Below are 25,913 nucleotides of genomic sequence, written 5' to 3'. Positions count from 1 at the left end.
ATCAAAAAAGAAAAACACCAAACACCAACTTAAGATCATGGCAACTGGTCCATCACTTCCTGGTAAACAGAGTGAGAAGAAATGGAAGCAGTGTCAGATTTTATATTCTTGGCCTTATAGATCCCTGCAGATGGCAACTGAAGCATGAAATTAAAAGAAGCTTGCTCCTTGGGGGAAAAAAAAAAACTGTGGTACATCTGTACAGCATACTGAAAAGCAGAGACATCATCTTGTCAACAAAGGTTTGTATAGTCAAGCTATGGTTTTCTAGTAGTAATGTATGGCTGTGAGAGTTAGACTGTGGGGAAAGCTGAGTGCCACAGAGCCCACACATCTGAATTATGTTGCTGGAGAAGACTTTTGAGAGTCATTTGGACAGCAAAGAGATCAAATCAGTCAATAAATATTTAAAGAAATTAATTCAGACTATTCATTGGAAGGGCAAATACTAAATCTGAAACTTAAACACTTGGCTACATAATGAGAAGACAGGACTTATTGGAAAAGTTCCTTATAATAACAAAGATTGAAGGCAAAAAAAAGGGGAGAGCAGAAAATGAGAAGTATAGATAGTGTCATGGAAGCAACGAACATGAGGCTTGACAGACTTCAGAACACGGTGGAAGAAAATGGAGGTCCTGGCACACTGTAATCTATAGGAATAGGAAGAGTTGGACATGACTAAACAACTGAACAAAACTGGCAATGCTGGCTGAGCCCTTGGAAGGATACATTATTCTTTTCACCCTAGGCAAATGTGTCCCTTCTTCACTGGTCAGTAAGGAGTGATGAGGTTGCATGGGGCTAGTCAATTTTTAACAAATTGTTAAATATGATAAATGTTGTATTCCCCCCCCCCAATGATCTCATCTTACAGATTCAAACCAGTTAAATCTTCACATATGTATCTGATAATTTTTCTTTTCTTTTCCCTTCTCTGACCATGGCTACTCTTCTCTTTAATTTCAGAACAGGCAATTTCTAAATAGGATGGCTTGCAATCAGCCACAGAGACCTATATTACCTCCATTATTGATGCATGCATTAAAAAAATATGACTTCAGATGAACTCCATTTTAAACTTTTCAAATAATACTTATTGATCTGATAGTATTCCTTGTTGATTTTTCTTATTTCTTGCTAGTGACACATTTAAAATAAAGCATATTGTGTAGGAGAAATTAAAACATTAAAAGAACAAGATGTAAGATATTATTTACAGGGGAGAACTCTGGGGCATGGAACACAGAAAATATAACTTTGTAAGGACAAATATTCCCAAGGGATTATGATAAGTGGAGGACAAGTGAAAATATTTAGAAAAATATGAACATAAGCAAAAAGACAAAAACATGTAATTTCTGTCTGGGTAAAGGAAACAGGAATGGGAAAGCAAGATGAGCAATAATGGACAATTCTTAAAATATGTCAACATACTTCTGAGCATTGATTCCATCAATTGCCTGAATCATCCTTTCATTCAATTCTTCTTCAAATCTCTTCTTCTGTGATTTGGTTCTAGAGGAAAAAGAAACCATAGAGTGATAAATATTTAAGAATAACCATCCTGCCTTTGTATAAATGCTGCCAAAACACTTGTTCAATTTCATAAAAAATGTTTTTGATCATTAGGATATTTTATCAACATAGTACAGACATTAAGGCTTATTGAATTTAGTGGACAGTTTGGTCTTAGTGGAGAAGAAAATGACAAACCACTCCAGTATCTTTGCCAAGAAAACCCCAAATAGGATGGCAAAGAGTTGAACATGACTGAAAACAACTTGAACAACAACAAGAAAGTTGGTCTCAGTATATACTCCATATACCCCAATTGCAGATTAAACAATTGATGTGCATTAAATGACAACAAAAAGATAATATTTTGAAAGGTTTGCAGAAAATGTACAAATTGAGAGTTTTGATTACATATTAGAACTCCTATAAAAGCTTTTATATTTCCCTGATTGACTTGACATAACAACTTTATTTGATAAAAAGGAATCTAATTTTTATATGAATCATAAGTAGAAAGTTCTCACAAATTAGGGGTGAGTTTGAATGACTAATTTTGTTCATTATTCACTGGTTCAGTTTTCAGAGAGATTACATAGGCAATTTTAGATATTTTAGATATCTTTAATCTTAACCTGAGAGGGAATATCACGTGATGGCTAGAGGACTAACTAGATTTGGAGTTAGGAGGACTTGGTTGGCCTCAAAAACCACCTCTGAAGCTTACTAGCTTTAATATCATGGGTAAACCACTTAACTTCCCAAACAACTATGTTAAATATACGATGGGAGTTTTCTAGGCTGATGAAAAATGAAATCCAAACCAACTCTCCCCCCCCCCTTCCCGCCCTGAAACATAAATTTTAAATTGTCTGAGAAAGCTTTTCTTTCAGGCCTATTCAGAAATAATTCCTTATTTAATAGCCTGAACTTGGGAGTAAACAACCTTGTGATTATAACATGTCTTTATAAAGTCCTTTGAAAAAGTCAACACATTAAAAATTAATAACTACATTTATTTTGAAGTGTTCATTGATAACTATTATGTGAATGATTCACAGCAGGAAAGCTTGGACTTTGGAATTGCTCATTTGAATTAAGCTAAAGACCCCTAGCAGAATGCCTTTAAGAAGCAGTTTTTATTAGCATTTCTTAACTTTTACATACATTTAGTGACAGTATTTATAAGGACTCTAGTAATAACTGTGAAAATAAATGTCCTGATTCTCTGTAACTTGACCAAGTATTTGGTTACTGAATGAATATACCCCTTTGTCATGTATTTAGAATAAAAATTTATAGTGTAGATTGATGTATTAATATAAAATTTGCCAGTATTTACAGTTTTGCAACATTACTATCAATTAAATGGATAAAATGTTTTATTCTTTTATAAAACATTTATGAATACATTTTTATCATTTATTTCAAGTCTTAGAGAATACTATCTTTTCCATCTCTCTTTGTCCTTTTCACTCATCTACAGATTTTCCTCCCTTTCACCACTACCCTTTTTCTCTAAATAATAATCTCTGTATATATACATGTATCTAAAGCAGAAACTTTAATAAATTTGGTTTTATTTTATTTTGTTCATTGTTTTTATTCATTACAAAGACAAAAATGAAACATTGCTTGCCTTAAAGGATTTTGCATTCTATGGGAGAAAATTTGATGAGATTGGGTTCAGCTTTATCAGAATATTCTTTAGATTAAAAGTCAAGTCAACAAGCATTTGTTTTGTGCCTACTATTTCTGACATTCTGTGCTAAGTACTGGGCATAGAAAAAAAAAACAGTCCCTGCCCTCAAGAAGCTCACAATTCAATGGGAGAGACAATATAGAACTTTGTTTTCTCTCTGTCTCTCTCTGTCTCTGTCTCTGTCTCTGTCTCTCTCTGTCTCTCCACACACACACACACACATTTACACACAGACATATACACAAATACACATATATAGTACACAGGTATATACATTGTGTTTATATAGTGTATATATTATATATTATACATGTAGATATATTTATATATGTGTATATATACACACAGGATGAACTGGAATTAATATCTGACAATCTTAGAAGGAAGAAATACATGTATTAGTCATGTATTAATTTCAACATAGTTCTATTCAACAAAACAATTTGTATATCCCATGGAATTTTTATAATGGGATATTATCAATATTATTTCTTCTTCAAATGATATTAAATTATGTTATTTTGTTTTCAGAATTGAAAGCAGTCCAAACAGTTCATTTCTTTAAGGAAACAGCTTTTTAAAAAATGATGACAATAGATTAAACCTTCCAGAAATATGAGAGCAGTACATTTATACTTATTTGAAACTGTAAGATGTACCTTAATGTGCGGTGCTGAAAGTGATGCTGACCCATTGGCACATCCTGGAGGGAAAAAAAAAAGAATATGTATTAGTTACAGATTATGACACAAAATAATTTGTGAAACAACAGTGACAACATATACACCACATATCCATCTGCTTTCACAGGGAAAGTTGTAGGTAGCTGAAAAATAATTCTTACAGACAACTAGACCCTTATCCTTCAAAACTGTATACCGGTCACCATGACACCCTAATTAAAAGTGAAAAAAAGCAGTGAATTTCCCATTTGTATTGTTTACATGCATAATTGTAAACATCTGTATCATTAGTATGGTTTTACATTTTTTTTCCCTTTCATCCAGGTGTTTCTAGGTATGGTCCCAAGCAATTGATTCTACAGTGATGGTGAGATTAAATATGACTGGAACTTTATTAGGTTTGTGGCTAGACAGATATTTAAAGGATTTTGTTTAAAATGAAAATATTTTTCAAACACAAATACATAATACATTGTGAAATTTTGCCAAAGAACAGGTTTGACATCGAGGGTGTTGACTACAAAACAGTTCAACAAGACTTCAAGAAAAAAAAATAAACAAGGCCCATGGAAATGATAGAATACAGATGAGGCTACAGAGTATAACAGGAGTAGGACCAAATGTGTTAAATTATAATATCTTGTTAGATCTGTGTCTCATGAGTAAAACCTTATAACTTCTTATGCAATCAAAGTGAGCAGACTCAGTCATGCAATAGAAAATGATTATCCAATTCCATTCCACAGATTAATTAAAGCCAAGAAATGACAGTGTGTGGAGCACACTGTTCTGATGTAGCAGCAAAGGGACCACTGTTCTACATGGAATATGACTCTGGCCTACAAGAGCCACTGTGACAATATGAGATGTCATGCCAAAAAGGAGAGATTGTTTTTATTAGATTAGAAAATTCAACAAGCTACAAATTGCTTCTAGCATATGGCATAGTCCTTTGAACAGAGTGGGTTATTAAATGCTTGTTGAATTAGTCTTGTTAAATTAATTTTGAAAGTCCACAGATGACTTATTAACATATACAAATATATAAAAGATATGCCTAAATTGCAGTATATGGAAAAAAATATATATAGAGAGAGATTTATGTGTGCATATATACATTTATATGGGCATGTATGTTTATGCCACGTATACAGAAAAACTTCTGGTAATGAAGATTGTTTGATATTGATAATGAAAATATGGCACCATGATATGACCTAAACACAAATGGCTTCATGCCTTTTGCTCCTTTTACTGAGATGCATGAGATTCCTTGCTATGCTCAGTACAAAATGATTCAGTATTATTATCAAAAATAACAAAATTGAGACCATTTGGATTTTGAAACTAAAGTCACTGAAGGACAAAACTCATAGAATGCAGGAATTGGTGCTAATTCACAAACTACCCATCTACAATGATCTCTGTGGAAAAGGAAAGTAAAAATGTGTCAACATGGATTGTAATTAATATGTCAAGGAATGGTGGAATATTTAATATTGGGAAAATATATCTTCCTCTCATAATCATGTTACTTTAAGTGACATAAAAAAGTCCATACTGTGGTACTGATCTTGCCATTTTCTGTTGTCATGCTGTCCCTGTGATGTAAGTGTGCAAAGGGCTTGGCTGCTCCCCAGGACTCCAAATACCGGGTCATGCGGACAGATGCTCTCATCTTGGCTCCATCTAATGTATGTCTGGGTCTGAAGAGGTGCTGAGGACTTCGTCTTTCTCCCTGGTTGCAAAAAATAAAATAGCAAGCACATTGCACATTCAAAGCATTAGATTCATTTATGTATTACAATATATATAATGACTTTTGCAAGGTTAAGATTGAATTTCTTAATAAATAAGTCTTTTCCTTCATCTTCTTTGCTAATATCTTTAGCTATATATCTTTTATACTATATTTTAAAACCCAGCTGAAAACACATCTTCTCCATAAAAACCTACTTAAGTTAATCTGCTTCTAATCAGTTTACCTTATTGTACTTTCAACAGATATAGTAAAACACAATTTAGAATCTTTAGGAAGTTATATGTTTCAGGTAAAGGAAGTTTCCTGGAAACTGAAAAGTATCCTTTCAAACACCAAAATAACAATAAAAAATTATTTTAGCCTATTTGGCATGAAAATTTCTGAAATACTATTGGTTTTTAAAAAGGCTATAGAATACAAAATTCACCATTTAAAATTATTCATATTCTCCTTTGTATTGCAATTATTAATTTACATCTTCCTCTTCACCATTAAGTTCCTTTAGAGTAAGATCTATGTTGTATCTGTCTTTGTATACCAGTGCTTTTTGCATGTAATAGATGATTAAAAAGTGTTGATAGATGGATAGATATCCATCTATTAAAGCATCACTGTCCATTAGTATAAGTTGTGAATAATTAATAAAGCTTGATAAACAGATGGTTCAAAGCCACCATTAATGCATATATATTCAGAAATTCAGTGCCATTTTCAAGTTAGTCCTGTAGATTGTGCTTGTGTGTAGTGACTCCAAAAATTTTTCCCCCTAATGGTTAGAAAAATAAACACAATTTTATAAAAATTAAAAAGATAAAATTGTGGGCTCATAAAGAAGAAATACTGAACTCAATTCCATAAATATTTCTTGAGAGCCTTCTATATTCCCAGGACTTTATTACTGGGATATAAACTTTACAAAATTATTAAAATCTTTACATTTCAGTTGTCTTCTTTCTGACAATTTTATCTTACAAATAATAGTTTTAAAATCATCTACAGACTATTCATATCAACACTGACCTTGGGATTGATCACAAAATAGGTTTTGACGTAATGTTCCTTCAAATATGGGTCCCTGATATCTCCGTCTCCTTCTTCGACTTTGTAAGCTCCATTCAAGTGCTCTAAGGTGACTGAAGTAATGTGAACACGCCTGCAATTATATTTTTAAACCTGATCAGGACAATATGAAAATTATCTTGGTGGTTTGTGATGTTAAAATAATTTTTACTTTGACAATTATTTTCCCATTTTAGTGGTGAAAGGAAAGCTATATGTACATATAAGAACTTAATGTGAATGAAAGGCTGGGTATGTCCAATATCTAACAGCTTGTGATGTCTATTTCAGCAGCATCAGTAACTAGTACTGAAGTGCTCTCTGCCATATACAGAAACAAGAAGATTTAAGTTGAATTTTTGTACCAACTGAAAATTTTGGTTACATCCAATTCTATTGCAAGCATGCAGATTTTTGATAAAGTGTATGCAAAAGGATTATGAAGGAAGTGCAATGAGCCACATACAAAGCATTTTTTCTTTTCAATGCTCAAATCAAAGAATAATCTTGGTGAAAATTATATTAAAACATTAGGAATAAAATTAAAGTTTTTAACTGTCAGTTTTCTGACAAAAGACAAATAATTTAACCAAGTAGATCTTCAAATATAATAATCAATATCTATTTAATAACTTATAAATATATGTTGGGGGCAGAGGATTTTGTCAAATAAGAACCAGGTCAAGAATGAGGATTTAAGCAATTAATACAGTCAATTTGCCATACCCTGGAACACCTCCAGCTTCCATGTGATTTGCTAGTGTAACATCATGAGACCAGACATCATATTGCCACTTCTGCAAGCCAATTACCCCACAGAGGACATTCCCAGAGTGTACTCCCACACGCATGTTGATATCAACTCCAGTTGCATCTCTTACTTTCCTAAATAGAAGAAAAAAACTGTATAAAATAGATGAAATAGCTTGTCTTTCCCCATGCCCTAATTGTAACCACATCAGCTGACATTCTATCACATTTTTTCATATAGTTTAAAAATAATGCTTTCACCAACCCTATTATGCTGTATAAGACAACTGCCAGAAGCCAGCAAAGTAGAGATGTTGTATTACTCCCTGTAACAGAGGTTAACTGAAAGGCAGAGACTAGGGACTTTCAGGAAGGGCAGAGCACAGCATAATACAGCAGTGTCCATACTAGTTAAACAAAATATCTTGATAGAAGGACAAGAACAGGGTAGTTATCATTTTTGGAAAATAAAAAGTATGAGGAGGAGAAAGGATTACAAATATTTTGATTAACCTGAGTAACCAAATGAGCTATTTTTTGAAATAAGAATACAAATGAGGATTTTATATGAAGCTACATATTTACATTTCATGCTTCTTTTTTATTTCAATACAGTACATTCTAAATGCTACTTTCAAAATCATTCTACTTGTCTGTGTTTTCTTCAGAACTCTCCCCCATTCTCTTCTGTGCATTTAAAATTTTTTTTCCAATTGTTATGTTTTATTGTGGCATCATTTTTACTAACCCTGACATGTCCCCTTTACCCTCTACCACAAACACTTCATCATACATCCCCCTGGAGACATTATTGGTAATTTATTTGATCATAATTTAAAAAAAAATTCTCTCAAAAGTTGTTTTTCCTTACAACATTCTTATATAAATAGTTTTCATGGTTTTGCTCACTTAACTCTGGGTCAATTCACAGTACCCAGAAATCATCTCTTTTGTCATTTATTTCTAGGTTTCTTTGGACTCATCTCTTTTTTTACTTCAAAGTTCCTATTTAGTTCTGGCATATTCATCTGAGTAGCTTCTAAATTCCTCTATTCCATTAAAGTAACAATTCTCAGAGGTTTGTCCAAGGACACTTGGGGTCCCCAAGGTAAAAACTATTTCCATATAAATACTCAGACAGTATTTGTCTAATCAAATAAATCTTTCCTTGTCCAATTACATATCTGTGTGAGTCCAAATTTTCTTCTTATACTTCAGTCAAAAGAAGATATTTTAAAGACTGAATACTGAGGCAGATATGAGAACCCTATATTAAATTAGACATTAAAGAGGTTTGCAAAATATTCAAAACAATGCCATTCTCATTATGTTTTTTTGTTTTGAACAATGCTATTTTTATAAAAATGTTATTTATATTAACATATAATGAGTTTATGGTTATTTTTAAATGAATTAAGTATTTTTTAAAATTCAGGTTTTAATTTAAAATATAGTAAATAGTGATAGCTATAACCCACAGAAACAAAAATTATTTGGTGTCCTCTGATTTTTAAGAATTTAAAGGGAAGCTGAGATGAAAATTCTGAGAACCACTGAATTAGAGGTTAATACCTCCCCCCTGCCCTGTAGGATTATACTAGCTTTACAGAATAAGTTCAGTACCAGCTGCCAGGTCTTATATGATCCTGACTCTAATCACTTGGCATTTAAACATCTTTCTGGATGCTTATAGTATTTTTGGTTTAACATGGGAACTCTGATTTTTGTTTCTGTCATCTCTAAGATTTTTTTTGGGGGGCAGTATAGATATTCTTTTCAGAAAGTGATCTGTGTATTCTTTCTATTTTTACTTAGTCCTATGGTTCTGATATGTCTAAGCAGTTTAACTTTGGGATTTTTTTGAAATAACATTCAGGGTTTAAAAAATCATAGTTTTCAGAGAGTGTAATTATTCTTAAATTATCTCTGTTTAACCTGTTGTCCAGGTTACTTGTTTTTCATTAAAATACCCTAAATTTTATTTTATTTTTCTGATATTTTGCTTTTGTTCTAATATATATCACTGTCTCAGGAAGTCTTTAATTTCTGTTTGGTCTACCCTACTTTTCAGGGAGTTCATTTTTTGGACAAGTTACCACTTTTTCTTCCAAGTAACTTATTGTCCTTAAAATGATTTCTTCTAGAGTTTTTATTTCAGTTTTTATCTCTTATTTCACTTCTATGTATTCATGTAGTAGATGATAATGTATTTTTTTTCCTTTGAGTCTCTGCCTACAGCTGTTATGAAGTTAGATTTGATTAGTTTAGAACAAATGAGATGTTAGAAAATGCTTAGGATAGTACCTGACATATAGTAGGCATTTAATAAATGCTTATTTCTTTATTTATAGTAATTCAATAATGGTTAACATTTTCTTTGGTCTATTCATCTTTCCAGATTTAGTTCCTTAACTAGGGCTTTCTTCCAAGGTCAGACTTGAACCTCTGCTGAATTTTTAGATGCATTGGTCAAACCAGCTTCATCTAGCTCTGCATTCCATGGGTTCTTTGCTGACCTCTACCTCTTGGGGTTAAGTGCAGGAGTATGTTGTATTCAGCTCAAATCAGCTTTTTAGACCAATTGTTAAAATTTTAGTGTGAGTATTAACATCTGGTTAAGCCACATTGAATAGCTGAGATTCAGTGCTGACTCTTTAGGGACATTCTCTCATTTCAGGACAGAGTGTTAGGTTTCTAGGAGTTGTCTCTGAGGTTTCCAAGGTCCCCACCATGGGACTTTTTCAGAGGATTCTTCTGTTCTTGCTGTCTCCAGCCATAGAGACATTCAGGCTACTCATGGCACGTGGTTCTTACTTTGTTTGAGGGAATTGTTTTTAGTACCCATAGGCTTTCTGGATGATTTTTTGTGCAGTTCTGACATAGTTTATTATTGGATTTTTTGATGTAGTACAAACCAGTTTTTTTTTCTCCTGAAGTAGTTGTTAGGGAGTCTGCCTCCCATTTAGGTTTCCGTCTTTGATGGAAGTCTTCCATAACATCTACTTTTTATATCCTGTATTTAGTTTACTCATTCCCATCAGCACCAGGTCACATACACACACACCATGTATACAGTTGTATATTTGTGTATGTGCATATATACCACACACATACACACACACACATACCCTACTACTTTCTTCCTTTCTTAAACTCCTGTAGGACTTACTGTTCGTACTATTCATTTGGCATACAGAACATGCAAATTTATAAAATTATTACTTGTATTTTTGTTATGTATGTCCTATCTTCTCAAGCATATTTTAATTCCCTCAAAAGGAATTACCTTTTCATATCCTTAATACCTAGTTCTGTATAAACACAACATGCTAATATGAAAAAATGCCAAAACACAAAACTGTGATTTTATCAGTATGGGAAACTTAATAGTAGAACACAATATTCCTTCCCCAAGTCTTTTTAGAAAAACATAAAAGCTAAGGTATGCAAGATAATATCACACAGCTAGCTAATAGATATCACTTTGTCAACATCGAAGAAAACTCTCCTTAAAAAGCTTCAGTATTTTACATGATAATAATAATGATAATAATGATGATGATGACTAGCATTATATAGTGCTTTAAGGTTTATAAAGGAACTCTACATATTTTCTCCTTTGACTCTCATAACAATCTTTTGAGGGAGTTGATATTATTACTTCCCCCACCCCCCATTTTACAGATAAGAAAAGGAGCTTGAAAAGTTAAGTGACTTGTCCAGGGTAACACAGCAAGTGTTTGATGTGGAATTTAAACTTCAGTCTTCCTAACTCTAAGCCCAGCCCTCAATCATTCTAGCAGTCAATATACCACATTACTCATCTTAAAGATCATTGTTTCAAATAACAGGTTTTTAAAAATGACTATGGCATGACTTTTTGATTAATAGTTAATCTAAATCAAAAGCATAGAAGAAAGGAAAAAGTAGAAAAATCCAATATAGCATTGGATTTACGATTAGTTGCTATAATTCAATATAAATATAAAATATCCATGAAGATAATACATAAAAAGATATGGTCACACTGTATTCATGTTGTTATCTTCAATATAGAGACAATGAAAGAATTGTACTTCAGGAGAAAACATGAAGAAAATCAGAGCTGCTTATTTCCTTAGCATAAAGTGGAGGTAGTGACACTATGTCATTGTAGGGGAAACCAAAAACTTCTAAAAATTGTATTAAACTAAGCTCAAAGTCACCATTCCTGTTGTTGACCCAGAGAAAACAGGTTCACTTAGTATGAAACAAAGATAATTCACAAGAACATACAGAAAGCATTTGCCCCCAAGAGAATAACTTTTTTTAAAACATAAAAACTATCAAGGTTTGTTCAACCAGTTAGGGGAGTGAGGCAAATTTGGTGAGTAATTTGTGAAAAAATTGCTGGGCTTCCTTTTTCAAAGTGTGGGCATTTAAAGCAATAATCCTAAAAAATTTATCATAGGAATATATCTTGCACTTTATTTTTAATATTCATGAGAAAGTACAATTTTAACTGTCAGTTACACAGATATTGCCAGAAAAAGTCAAGTTAGGTTCCTAGCCAAGGGAAGACATTAAGCCTGTGCAAGACTAATAGACTGAATATTTTGGCTGAATGTACTAGTCTATTTAGTTAAACAACAAGCTTCTTAAAGCAGCTGTTCAAATACCTAATTCCTTCATGTGGACTGATCTTGACTATAATGATTAAATGGAACAATTGCTTTGATTTCTTGTAGATATAACCTAATAGCTGCATCAAAAATTTATATAATTTTTTTAAATTTGCAATACCAATATAAGATATGTTTCTTGTTTTGAGAAATACCAATGAACTAGCTATGTACAATCCTTTTGGAAATTTGACAGCATAAAACATAAATGTACATATTTTTAATCCATAAATATTTAACTATATAAATCAGGCACATTCTCTAATTTTTATTTCTGATGTATTTCTTTACTTTTGTACCAGTAAGAGAATCTTAATATTTCCAAGCCTGCTGATGGTAATCTGTAAAGGTACAAAATACCACATCACAAAGAATGTCACCCAATCAATTTTCAGTGTGGCAGATAGCAGAGTTAAGAGAATACCCTGAAGTACCCTAATAGGCACACAGAGAAACAGTTCCCTTCAACTGGACTTAAAGAGCCAATGAAAAACAAACCTGGTTATGTTTTCTACTTTTTTCTCATGTATTTGCTTTATCAAGATTTCTGATCAAGGTCATATGAAATATGTTTCTGAAATGCATAATATAATAAAAGGATTCTAGTTTAATTTTCCTGGTAGTTTGAATATGTAGAAATAACTGTAACATAATTACCCTCAGAGAATCTGTGGAGTGGATACGAAAAAAACCAATATTTAACTACATATTTTGTCCTTTGAAGATTTTCTTCCACCTGATTTTGAAAAGACATTGAAGGGGGGAAGAAATCCTTCAGTTATAAAGGCTTTCTCCTGACTCCACTTTGCTTTACCTTTCTAATAATCACATCAAATTTCCTTTCAGGACTGAAGAATACTCCTCAAATTCAACCCAGAAAGCAGGACACCCTGCTCAAGAAAGTTTTTTTTTTAATTTGACACAAAGCAGACATTTTGACTTCAAGGAAATGAAAGTTAAATTTCATGAAGAAGCCAAGTGTTTTCAGATGCTTGCTAGTGATGAGAGTGAGTTCATATTCCCTCTTCTTCCTCTGATCAGCTCTTTCTTTTCCCACTTTACCTCTTTTCCGTTTCCTCCTATATTTCCTATGGTGCTCATGAACTGAATTTTCCTGAAAACAAGGTATGAGAACTAGCACCAAGTTAGAAAGCAAGGCTCCTGTAACACTATGAAGATTGATGAGAGAAGTTAGATGTGAGACTGAAACCATCTTCTTCCTTCTACCCCATACCAATACTGTCTCATTATGAAAGCTGAAAGGATAGAAAAACCTTATTTGTAAATATCTTTCAATCACTCTTCACCTCACTTTATGTTATTCCCTACTAGCTGTCTCTTAATATATGATTCTATCATATGCATATGCTGACATGTATATGCTGACATCTTCACATGTGGCTTACTTGAATTTTTAAAAATAAGATTTATTATAGTATATAATAATAATATTACATACTGATTATAAAATGTATAATATTGTATATTAATATGATAATATAATCATTTTAAAATCATTGACAGAAGAATGTAGAGGACTAGGATGCACAACATAATTATTTCTTCCATTTTAGAGTGAAAATAGTTGAGGAAGAAAGAATACATTATGTGCTTTAAAATAGCAATATGAAAAATGGTAAGTTGCTATTCCTGTGTCATATAATTAACAAACTAAATTTTTGCGCCCCTCCCTCCACCAGTGAATCAAATAATAATAGCAACAACAACAATAATAATAGTGAGAGCTAGCACTTATTTAGTGCCTACTATATGCCAGGCACTGTGCTAAGTGACTCATACACATTTTCTCATTTATTCCTCACAACATCCCACTGAAGTCTGTGATAGTATCATCCTCTTTTTACAGTTGAGGAAATTTAGGCAAGCAGAGCTTGTGACTTGTCCAAGCTCACACAGCTAGTAAGTGTCTGGGGCCGGATTTAAACTCATATCTTACTGACTTCAGTTTGAGACCAGGCCTGGCTATTGTGATACCCAGCTATTCCAGAGTAGGCCTCAATTTTCTTAATCACCAAATGAGGGATTTAGGCTAGAAACAATCTTTAAGCTTCCTTTTAGCTCTAATTCTTCTTACGGTTATGTTTTTTTTTTTTTACTTCTAAAAGTTTTAACAATTTTTTAAGGTAGAAATATACTGATAAATTTTTCCTCATATGTGATACGAATGGTTTGAACTAAAAGTAACCTAAGGTTCCAGCTTTAATGTTCTACAGTACCATGACTCTTAAAAAGATGGATATTTTATTTTGAAACAAGATGCTTCCCAACACTCACTGAAAAAAATCCATTCTACAAAGTACATCCCCTAAGGGAAAAAAAGAGGTATGAATGGTTCATAGAAAGGAGAGCTTGAGCAGTATGGTACAAACATTGAATGTTGTCTTTCCAAGCTGGTTTTATTAACATTGCTGAGGTCATCACATTTATTATTATTTTAGGTCAACTTTCTTCATTCTGTACCACTTCTTGAAGTTTTTTCCATGTTTTTCTGAATTGTTCTTACTCATCATTTTTCATGGCATAGTACTATTCCATTATGTTAACAGACCTTAATTTATTTGGTCAATTTCTAGCTGTTGAACACACACTTTCTTCCTAGTCTTGTTATCACAAATAATGCTGAACTTTAAAAAAAAGGTACCTATAACTATTGTAAAAAACTATATCCAAGTATGAAAATGTTAGGTCACTTTAATTTTAAGAGTAAACATTTCTTTGCACCTACTTTATGGCTTCACACATGTCTAGTCCCATTTTCACACAATTCTTGGCATGGTTTGGAAGAGATATAGGGAGGCCAGACACACAGTAGTAGCAGTCTCCTAAAATTTTTATTCTCATGCATTCATTTTCCTGAAAGAAAAAAAATGATAGAAGTAGCATAAAGTCCTTGCATACTGGTATTATATTTAGATTCATGTGATATAAAGGCTTTTATTCTTACTGATAATAATACATGGACATCTATGCTTTAGATGAAAGAAAAAAAATCAAGTCAGAATTATTTTCCACTGCCATTTCTCACTCATTGACCCATTTTGGGAAAGGAGAAGAAGGTAAGGAGAGAAAGGGACAGCAGGAGAGTGGGCAGAATGATCTAGACTGGTCTATACTTACTCAGAAGCTGGCATATAAATTAAAAAAAAAAGAATTAAATTCTATTTTGTCAATAGACTCTGGCCTCACCCTTTCTATTGTTTTCAATGCAACCCTCCCTCCTCTCACTTCTAACTTTCCATTAAGGAGTTTCTACTATTGTATATCCATTGCCATAATATAAGCAAAATGCAGATAAAATGGCTATAGAAAATAAACTTAGAGTTCCTCATAAAAGTTTATACACATATTCATAAAAGGAGAAAGAAAAAGCCTATTTATCTTAAATCTAATTTTAAATCTGAGTTAGTCTGCCCATTATGCCCCCTTTCTTCTTTCAGAAAATAAAAAATAGAAGCCAGTACTTATTTTGATGTCTATTTCAGATGACAAATTCTGTGTTTAACAATGCCTGATAACATTATATTGATCCAGTGTAAGAAAGCAAACAATTGTATCATAAAAAGGCCTCCCTCTGCTACTTTATAAACACAGATTCTGAATCTCAAGAGAATATGAAATTCATAAAAATAAAGCAAATGAATTAATTTTCCATAGTTTTAAGTTTGCATTAAACTCAGTGTACTAAGCTCTTGTTTGCCTGAGATACTTCCCATTTTAATTTCATTATTAACAATGAATCTCTAGAAAAAATAATAATAATTAATTTGGAAGTACAAAACAACAACATCAAAGGAAATATTGACAAAAATGTAAAGAAATGTGTCATAAGGTGGTAATTATCAAAACTATCTGGTATTGGCTAAGAAATAGAAAAGTAGATCAGTGAAAGAGTAGAAATACGATATACAGTAATAAATGATTATAGTAACCTTGTGTTTGACAAATGTAAAGATTCAAGCTTTTGGGATAAGAGTTCACTATTTGTTGGGAAAAATAGAAAGTAGTCTGGCAGCAACTAGTTGCAGACCAATATCTTACACCATTTATCAAGATAAGGTCAAAATGAATACATGACAGACATATAATGAGACAGCATAATTAAATTAGAAGAACATGGAGCATGTTATCTCTCAAGCTTATGACTAGAAGAAGAATTTGTGATTATTCACAAATTCTTTTCTATTAACATTTTACATGAATAAAATGAAAAATTTTGATTACATTTGTAAAAATGAAACCAATATAGGCAAGATTAACAGAAAAGCAGAAAATTGGGGAAAATTTATGGACAGTTCCTTGGATAAATGTTTCATGTCTCAAGTATATTGAGAGTTTTGTCAAATTTATTTATTTTTTCCAATTTATTTATTAATTTTTAGTTTTCAACATTCATTCCACAAGATTTTGAGTTACAAAATTTCTCCCTGTCTTTCCCCTACCTCACCCACCCCCACTGGGAAGAAAATCAATTCAATATAGGTTGTACATGTGTAGTTATGCAAAATCTTTCTATAGTAGTTATATTATGAAAGACTAACTATATTTCCCTCCATCCTATCCTGTCCCCCACTTATTCTATTTTCTTCTTTGATCCTGTCCCTTTTCAAAAGTGTTTGCTTCTAATTACCCTCTCCCCAAATCTGCCCTCCCTTCTATCATTCTCCCTCTTATCCCCTTCCCCTCTACTTTCCTGTAGGATAAGATACCTATTTGAGTATGTATGTTATTCCCTCCTTAAGTCGAATTTGTCAAATTTATAGGAAAACAAATCATTTCCTAATTGATAAATGGTCAAAGGATATGAAAAAGCAGTTTTTTGATGAAGAAATCAAAGCTATATGTAACAGTCATATGAAAAAATGCTCTAAATCATTATTGATTAGAGAAAGACAAATTAAAATGACTTTGAGATGTCATCTCACAGCTACTAGTTTGTCTACACTGAAGGAGAGAATAACATAAGTGAAACCACAAATGCTTAAAGGTAAGTCCTATGTCACAGAAGATACTTGGTTTATCATTCCATTTAGCCAATTGTTCCAAGTAGCAAAGGAGTCAAATGAGACAAAAAAAAAAAGGAATATGAGTGGGTTTGAGTGTAACAATAGTTTTACAAAGATAAATTCTTGATGAGTTATGTATATGAAAGTGTTAAAAAAAATTGTCAAACCGAGGAGGCTTTGGGTAAGGGTTCTATGTTCCTAGCTTCTTGACTTATAAATGCATATAGAAAATTCTGAAACAAATCCTACATAGGTAGTAAAACACAGTTAGCCAAATTAGTTTTTACTTTTGAGAAACCTATATGATAATATCTAGCATTTATTCAGCATTTTAAAGCACTTCACAAATATTACCTCATTTTGTTCTCACAACATCTCCTGGGGGATCTCAACCTGTAACCTGTGAATGTCATGTTCAGGAGATAGGTTCTAGAGTAGGTGCTACAAAACTAAAGTCCAGAAAAAAACAAAGGTAATACTGTACTATACTGGAACAGACAGAAGTTAAGTGACTTGCTAAGGGCATATAGCTACCAAGTGTCTACAGCTGCATTTGAACTCAAGTCTTCCTGACTGTATTTAGCACTCTATTCACTTCACTGCACTGTATAGCTACTTGTAATGCAGTAAATTGAATTAAAGTGATTTAAAGTTAAATAAATTTTATTTAAATTATATATTTAAATTTATTTTATCATTTTAAAATTATTTATTTAAATTAAATTAATTAAAATAAAAATAAAAATGAGAAAATATGCCCTTTTTTGGTATAAAGTATCACTTCAATTTAAGCTTCTAGTAATGTGCTATGACCTATTATTATTCACTAGGTTCTGGATAGGTTGAAGAAATCAGACTGTTGGTCTATTGAAGTATAAACAAGAAGTAGTTAACTAATTTCTAGTTTCTCAAAAGTGTACACCTGTTTGAAATGTTGTCTTTCTCCTTCCCCATTTTCTCTCCTATTTCCCTGTCCCCACCCATTGTTTACACTTGATTTCATTTTTTGTATCATTCTGTGAGGTTGAATCAACTCATGAAAAGCAACGCAAAATTCTGCTGCAGGGCACTGGCAACCATTGATTTATGCTGAAATGTAATTTCATGCTGTGCTAGCTAAGAAAGTGGTATTCATCACTGCAGAGGTATGCTATGGATCTCTAGAAGAAAGACTGTCATAGTGAGGTAGTTGGTTTACTTACAAATGGTTTCACAGACAGCATTTTTTTTCTGAAAAGGTGAACTTTTAAAAAGAAGGATCAGGAGCAATTCAATGAAGCAGAGGGTGCTTCTTCCCATCAGTGACTCACCTTGGCAATTTGATCAAACTTTCCAAAGAGTTCATTCAGCATGTGCACCAATTCTCCTGGAGAGCAGTCACTAGCCAGACGGGTGAATCCAACAATGTCAGCATATAATATGCTATCAAAATAAAGGAATAAGTGATTGAAAACATATTTACTAAGAAAAAAATGTTTCCCCTTAAATGGTCACCAGCTTACTAATTTCACATGAAGAATATAGTTTCCCTGAGCAGGTTCTTGGATTATTCCTTATTTTGAATACTTTCCTTTGCAAAAACCTACACAGAGATCATTGAGATTGGGTTCAAAGATGGAAAACAACCATCTACTTTTTATGCTTAATTTCCTAGTTTGAACTTTGTGCTTTATTGTTGGTCATGATTCCATTAACATTTGTAGTCTCATTATTGGAGGCCAGTAAAAATAAGTTATGCAAAAGACATAGTAAAATATATGCTTAGGAAGACCTTCCCAGACCACATGGAATAGTGGAAGGATCCCTGGATTTGTGACTGAGTGCCATAGTTACCTCTTATTTATTAAGTGACCTTTCACTTAATCTCTCAGGCTCAGTTGCTTTATCTGTAAACAGGAATAATATTTGCACTACCTGCCTCAGAAGGTTGTTGTGAGAATAAAAGATATTAATGTTTGTGAAGCATTCTATAAGAATAAAGTACAATTCAATGAAATCTATAATAATAATGGTGACTCAGAGAATCATAAAATTGGAGACCATCTATCCTGTACCCATAAAGGAATTTCCTTTACTATATTCCCAAGCAACCATCCAACCTTATCTTAAGGACAAGTGAAGAGGAACCCTCCACCTACCATGGCAGCTCATTCCACTTCTGGATAGTTCTAAACTGTTAAGATGTGTTTTTCCATTGAATACACCCCTCTTACCTTCCTGCTCAAGCCTTACTTAGTATTTTATCTTATATTTCTCTAATATACCCATCCCTCCTAGTTATGTCCTCAGAGAGCAAAAGGACGAGTCACATTTTTTTTTGGCACGATAGACTTTTAAATATATGACAAGAACTCTCACATTCATCCCTATTTTTTTCTTCTCCAGGTTAATTAGCCCAAATTCCTTCAAGTAATTGTGATGTGGTATGAATTCAAGGGTGTGCCAACACCAGTTGTTTTGCCACTGGATTCTGATGACTCTGGAGGAGAGTTTGAGGCTGATGATTTTGCACAGCTCAGCCTCACTTCAATTCAATTCATACACAAGTAAAGACATCGTTCTAGTGACGTCATCAGTCCCCTTTGAGAATGAAGGACTAACAACACAACAATGAATTCAAGGTCCTCCATCTTTACCTAATTGCTTTAGCCTAAGAAAACTATTTGAATTCTGGTTCTACACTTGAGAAAGTGAAAGGGAGGGCTGACAACAGCCTGCTACATTAGGGGAACATTTTATATCAAATCTGAGAGACTCAGGTCAAAAAATGTACTTAGCGTCACTTACTTGAGTAACTAAACAGAACTTAATTTTTTTAGACCAACATCAATATAATTATGTTTGCATATGTCTGTCTTCTCACTTTTATTCTATGTATCAACACTGATTTTTCCTATTCAAGTGAATTGTCAAACAATTAGTTTACTGAATTCTCTAATGTGTTGTCATTGGATTAGTCAGCTGGAAACACTGCTCCTGCCTGCTCACCCCCAACTATAACATAAAGGGCTTTTTTATGTTACTTGCCATTAATGGTTCAAGATAACTACTGCAAAATAAATAGCTTATATGTATATACTGCTTTAAAAACTCAATCTATTCATATAACCACCCTATGAAGTGCTATTTTTTAATCCCTATTTTATAGATTAGAAAACCAAATCTTAAAGAAAATTAAAGTGATTTGCCCAAGGTCACAGAGCTATTACATATCTGAGGAGTATTATGGACCCAAGTTCTTTCAACTCCAATCTACTAATCTCTCCTCCATCATATTGCTTCATAAAAGGGGGTTGCTTATGTCAGGTGAACCAGGGATTGCTGACATAGAAAAATAAAATACATTCCAGGGAAAAAACAACAGCAACAATTCAGCTTCTGCCTCACTTATCAGCATACTTTGTATAGATAGGCCTAGATTCACTAACAATGTAAAATTCCCTCCTTTGCCTAAGCCAACAGGTAAACATTATTTATTCTACAGTATGAACAGTAACATATTTTGTATAGTCCATTTTGAGAACACAAATTCACTTTCCATTTGCCCTCTTTGGTTGGTTTGTGTGTGTATATCTCTGTGTATTTGTTTAAATTTCATATATTTTTCAAGTCATTTTAAAATACACGATCCATGTTATCATTTTCACCAAATTTTAGCCTGCCTGCCATTGATTTCCCAGTGCTGTTTAACAGCTCTCTGTGTTTGTTTTTAGTCATTCAAAGCTCTGTTTAACCCTGGAATATCAGGGCTAATGTTTACTCAAAGATATTTGCTATGGGACTCAACCTTTGCTTTCCTGGGACTCCATTCATTTAAATCTATGCTTATCTTTACAAGTGTGGATTATCAGTCACTTACAAACCTTTATAGGGATTAGAGAATGATGGCTGAACTTTGGTCTACATTTGAGGCAGAAGAATAGCTTTGGGCTGAATACTCTTCCTTATCAGGCACTGTGAATGCTGCCCTTTAGTAAAATCCTGGGCCTTCAGAGCCGGCAATACCTAGTTAGGCTGACGTTTGTAATCCTTTCATTTCTTATTTTTCCAGAAACTTATTTAATCAGGTTTTCTTTGTGCTAAGAAATTTCTGCCAGCTTAACTTTAATTATAACATAAAGAAATGTTTCCTATAGTGAGATACATTTATTTTTTGTTTTTAAAGACCATTTTGCTTGCCTTTCATTTCTGTAAGAGGGCATTTAGTTCATCCTTTACAAAGCCACCTTCTTCCAGTGTTCTGTGGAATCTTTAATTATTCTATTTGACAATAATTAAACAGAATATAGATGTGCCTGATGCTCATGGAAACTGCCCCATGATAAAGCCTAGAACTCCCCTGGAGAATATTCCCTCCCAGAAGCCAGATGGAGAGGTGATATGGACATTAGTTAGGCTAGAGGAGCACATCCTATCATCCAGGGAGAAGGGCTCCATTTGTATAAAACAATTTTTTTACCTGGGGTCCATGAATTCACTTAAAAATATTTTATAACTACATCTCAATATACAATTACACCTTCCACATTGCAAATTTCCCCACTGTGGTTTTGATATGTCGTGGGTCAACATAAGACATTAAATGGAAATTTGGGGGGAGTTTTGCAGAAGCCACAGACAACATGTGAAGGCCAACAGATGACACAGAGCCTGTGATCAAATACTTAACCCAAATTTTACAATAAGCTACTGTAAATACCCCATGAAAGAAAAAGAAAAAGAATCAGACTTCTTCTCTGGTACAAAAGGAGAGCCAAAAAATTTTACACAGATTTACCAGGTATCAGGGGTAACCCATCCCTAACCCCTTCATCCCCATGCACAGTGTGGAAGAGATAGCTGCAACTGGTTTCTTTTGTTTTTTTCTATGCATTTTGCTTTTATGCATTTTCAAACATTATTGTCAGAAGGGGTCTATGGACTTCACCAGATTGCCAAAGAAGTCCACGGCCCAGAAAAGGATTACTAAGGATCAGCAACTTATCTAATTTGTTGCAAAATTATTTAAAAGGCCAAATAAAATATTCTCTTTTTCAACATTTAGTGGATTTGTGTGTAAAAAGGATATGAAAGAATATCCATTTCTTAAAATTTTTCCTTTCTCTGTACTATAGAAACTCTCACTAATTTAGACTCTCATCACCTTTACCTGTGCTACTGTAATAAGGAACTAAGTGGTCTCCTAATTAGCATCCAGTGGTACAGAAGGTCTGTTTCATTTTTATCTATTTATAGATACCCAGAGCTTAGCACATAATAGGCTCTCAGTAATTGTTTGTTATCTGATGGATTGCTCTCTCTCTCTCTCTCTCTCAATCTGGTCTTGCCTTTTTCCAGTCCTTTCTCCACCTATTAACCAAACTGATATTCTTTTTTTTCCTTTCTTTCTTTTTTTTTCTTTTTGGAGGGGGGAAGGCAGGGCAATTGGGGTTAAGTGACTTGCCCAAGGTCACATGGCTAATAAGTGTTAAGTGCCAGAGGTCTTATTTGAACTCAGGCTCTCCTGATTCCAGGGCTGGTGCTCTACTCAATGCGCCACCTAGCTGCCCCAAACTGATATTCTTAAAACACAGATTTGAACACATTCTTATGCTCAAGAGGTTTAAATGGTTCCTTGTTGCTTCTAGGATAAAAAACATCATCAGATTGACATTTAAAACCCTTAACAATTTGGTTCCAATTTTTTTTGTGTAGACTCATTTCATAATAATTCTCATATATTCTACTACCCAGTAAAACCAGCCTTCTTAACATTCCCCATATATAGCATTTTCTCTTGTCCACAGGCCTTTCCACAGACTATCCCCCATGCCTGGAATGCTCTGTTTTTATTTCTATCTCTATCTACTAGAATCCCTAGCATCCTTCAAGATTCAGTTCAAGGGACCCTAAAATGAGGCCTTTCCTGATTGACCCTCTCCATAACCCCCAGTCTTCAGTCATTTTTGATATAGTTGTAAGTGCTTCTCTGTGTACATATTTCTCTACAGTAAACCATACACTACTTAAGGATAGGGATTCTCTTGGCACATAGCTAGTGTTAATAAATGATCTTTGAATTACACTAAATGTCTGTTTGGCATCTTAAAAAGTTGCTTTGAATTTGCAACATATATATTAATTACCCTGTTTCAGAGCACTTAAGCACAGCATTTATGATAACTCACATTGTTGATGTTTATGCTAATGCTAAGTAGTTCTTTCATATGCTTTTAGTCAATGGTTAAAGTATCATACTTTTACTAGTTCCTTAAAGCACACTCATTTTTGCTTTTGGATTTTTGGGGAGTTACCATTTTTCAGAGTCTCTCAGCTAGCAATGCATAGGACCATAGATTTAGAACCTTAAGGAACCTTAGAGACCAATGAATCCCACCCATTCATTTTATAGATGAGGAAATTAAGGCAGGGTTAAGTTAAATGAGTTACCTAAGTCACTAGCATATTAGTTACTAGTAATATTTATTACTATTAATGATAATTTATTATTAAATAGTACTAAAAATAATTTTAGTAATAGTAGCACTTATTACTAATATAACAATTAAGTGAGTGAACAAGGATTTGAACTTAGGTCTTTCTGGCTCCAGATCCAACACTTCATTTGCCACACTAACTTGTTTCCATTAATGTGCTTTTCAAAAATTGGACCTAAATAATTTTCAATAATATTCATTTAAGAAAAAGCAGAATTATGATTGGGAAAGGAAAATATCCCAAGAAAGTACAGAGACTCTCAAATTACTCAGTGTTTTCTATGACTGCAAAAACCCTGAGAGCAGATATGAAGGTGACAGTCACTTTGTCAATACACATTAAAACAAGGGATAGGATCATAGGGATAACAGATAAGAATTAATGATATAACATTAAGATCTGGACTTCAAATGCACAGGCATAGGGAAATCAATTCATTCTTTGACCAGATGGCTCAACAAATCCTGCTAACAAACATGAACAAAGCACAATACCTCACATTGGTGTGCCTCTTGACATAGAGATTGTGAAAGTTGTTTGTGTTTTCCAGCTGGCCTGCTTTGGGTCCCTGCAACCTCTGAATGATTTCTGCTTTCATTTCCATGGCGATGTGAGCAGGCAATAAAGAGAGCAGAAGACGCTCCTAGAACAAAGTAGTGATTAATAAAAACAACTACTAAGGATATTTCAAATAACTAACATTGTATAAATAGTAACTAAAAAAAATCAACATTGAATTTTAAAAGGACTCATCTTGGCCCGGGTCCCCATCAACAAAAACATATAAAAATAATTTTTCCGTGGGCAGAGAGAATTATTACATTGTTTATTATTATTGAATTTCATGAATGTATTCAGCCCTGCAGAGAATAAAGAAAGACACAGTTTCTTCCCCAAGGAGATTATATTTCAAATTGAATTTTTAAATTATTGAAAGAGAAATGCCATTCACATACCAGAACATGGTTAACTTAAGAAAGAAAACATTCGTCTTTTGTTGTTCTTGTGGTTACTCTACTTGGGAACCAAAGTATATGGCTTGTTGTACTGTAAAAGTTTGCCAAGATGCCACTTTTTATTTTCCCCACAAAGGCAGTCACAGCTGGACTATCCACTATAATAAAGATCCATCCACGTAGCTCTACCAGTGATTCCAATTGAAGGAAAAGCAGTAATCAACTCACCATAAAACAATCTCTATAAAGGTAGCAAGTCTATCCATTATAGCACAGTAGTATTCCATCACAATCATATACCACAACTTTTTCAGTCATTCAATCCCCCAATTGATGGGCAGTGCAATTTCCAGTTGTTTGTCATCACAAAAAAAGCTGCTACAAATCTTTTAGAACATATAGGTTCTTTTCCTTTTTTTCCCTAATCATCTTGGGAAACAGACCTACTAGTGGTATTGCTGGGTCATGGGGTATAGGGAGTTTAGTAACTATTTGGGCATAATTCTGGATGGCTCTCCAGAATGTTTGGAACAGTTCAATTCCATTAATGTTGCAATTTTTCCATATTATCTTTAACATTTGTCACTTTTTCCTTCAATCATTTAGTCAATCTGATAAGTGTAAAATCATATTTCAAGGTTATTTTAATTTGTATTTCTTTAATCAATAATGATTTAGAACTTTTTTATATGACTATTTTATATGTCTATATAAAATTTTTTCAAAAAAGAATTTGTATCAGATTTGGTATATGTTTTTAAAATGTATTTCACCTTGGTAGTGTAGAAAACACTTGATTCTCCAGAATCTACTAAGGATATTTCAAATAACATCTCCAGAGAGATGTTGATGTCAATAAGCATTTATTAAGTTTCTACAATATTCTAGGTACTGTATTTAAGCACTGTGGCTACAAGAATAGAAGTCCTTGGCTAACATATTCTAATGGCATTTCTACAGTGAGTGTGTGTGTGTTTGCCAATACACACATATATAATGTGCATGTGATAATATAATTTATAATATGATATGCAAACCACATATAAAAGTGCATGTTTCCCAATAGCCTACTTTTTCTCCTTATAGGTGGTCAAAGGACTCGAATTACAGCTTCAGTTCCATCGTTTGTGACTGCTCCCTCCCACAGCTTCAGCTATTATCCATATCCATATCACCCCTAAATCTGTATCTCCAGGATCAGTCTTTATTTTGTGTTCCAGACCCAAATCTCCAGGTACCTACAGGATATCTTTATCATCATCAGAATAGCAGCAGTAGTAACAATAACTAACTATATACAGCACTTAAAGTTTTGCAAAGCACT

The 25,913-nt window shown here is 33.2% G+C and overlaps 1 protein-coding gene across 1 annotated transcript in view; it reads right to left on the bottom strand.

Annotated features, from left to right (window-relative positions):
• Window positions 1–25,913, bottom strand: part of ADCY2 (adenylate cyclase 2) — a 586,315-nt gene that overhangs the window by 128,816 nt on the left and 431,586 nt on the right. Inside the window, exons 5-12 of the mRNA XM_069076933.1 lie at window positions 24,128–24,276; window positions 18,467–18,578; window positions 14,879–15,006; window positions 7,448–7,606; window positions 6,683–6,815; window positions 5,462–5,638; window positions 3,877–3,920; window positions 1,438–1,518 (exon numbers count right to left, since the gene is read on the bottom strand). Of these exons, the coding sequence (XP_068933034.1) occupies window positions 1,438–1,518; window positions 3,877–3,920; window positions 5,462–5,638; window positions 6,683–6,815; window positions 7,448–7,606; window positions 14,879–15,006; window positions 18,467–18,578; window positions 24,128–24,276 (983 nt within the window). The remainder of the gene's footprint in view (window positions 1–1,437; window positions 1,519–3,876; window positions 3,921–5,461; window positions 5,639–6,682; window positions 6,816–7,447; window positions 7,607–14,878; window positions 15,007–18,466; window positions 18,579–24,127; window positions 24,277–25,913) is intronic.

Source organism: Petaurus breviceps, unplaced genomic scaffold (genome assembly GCF_028583685.1).
Source record: "Petaurus breviceps papuanus isolate PSGF00001 unplaced genomic scaffold, PetGlider_PUasm1.0 151, whole genome shotgun sequence".
Lineage (NCBI taxonomy): Eukaryota > Metazoa > Chordata > Mammalia > Diprotodontia > Petauridae > Petaurus > Petaurus breviceps.
Note: the sequence above shows the minus strand (reverse complement) of the source record. Positions and strands in the feature narration are given on the sequence as shown.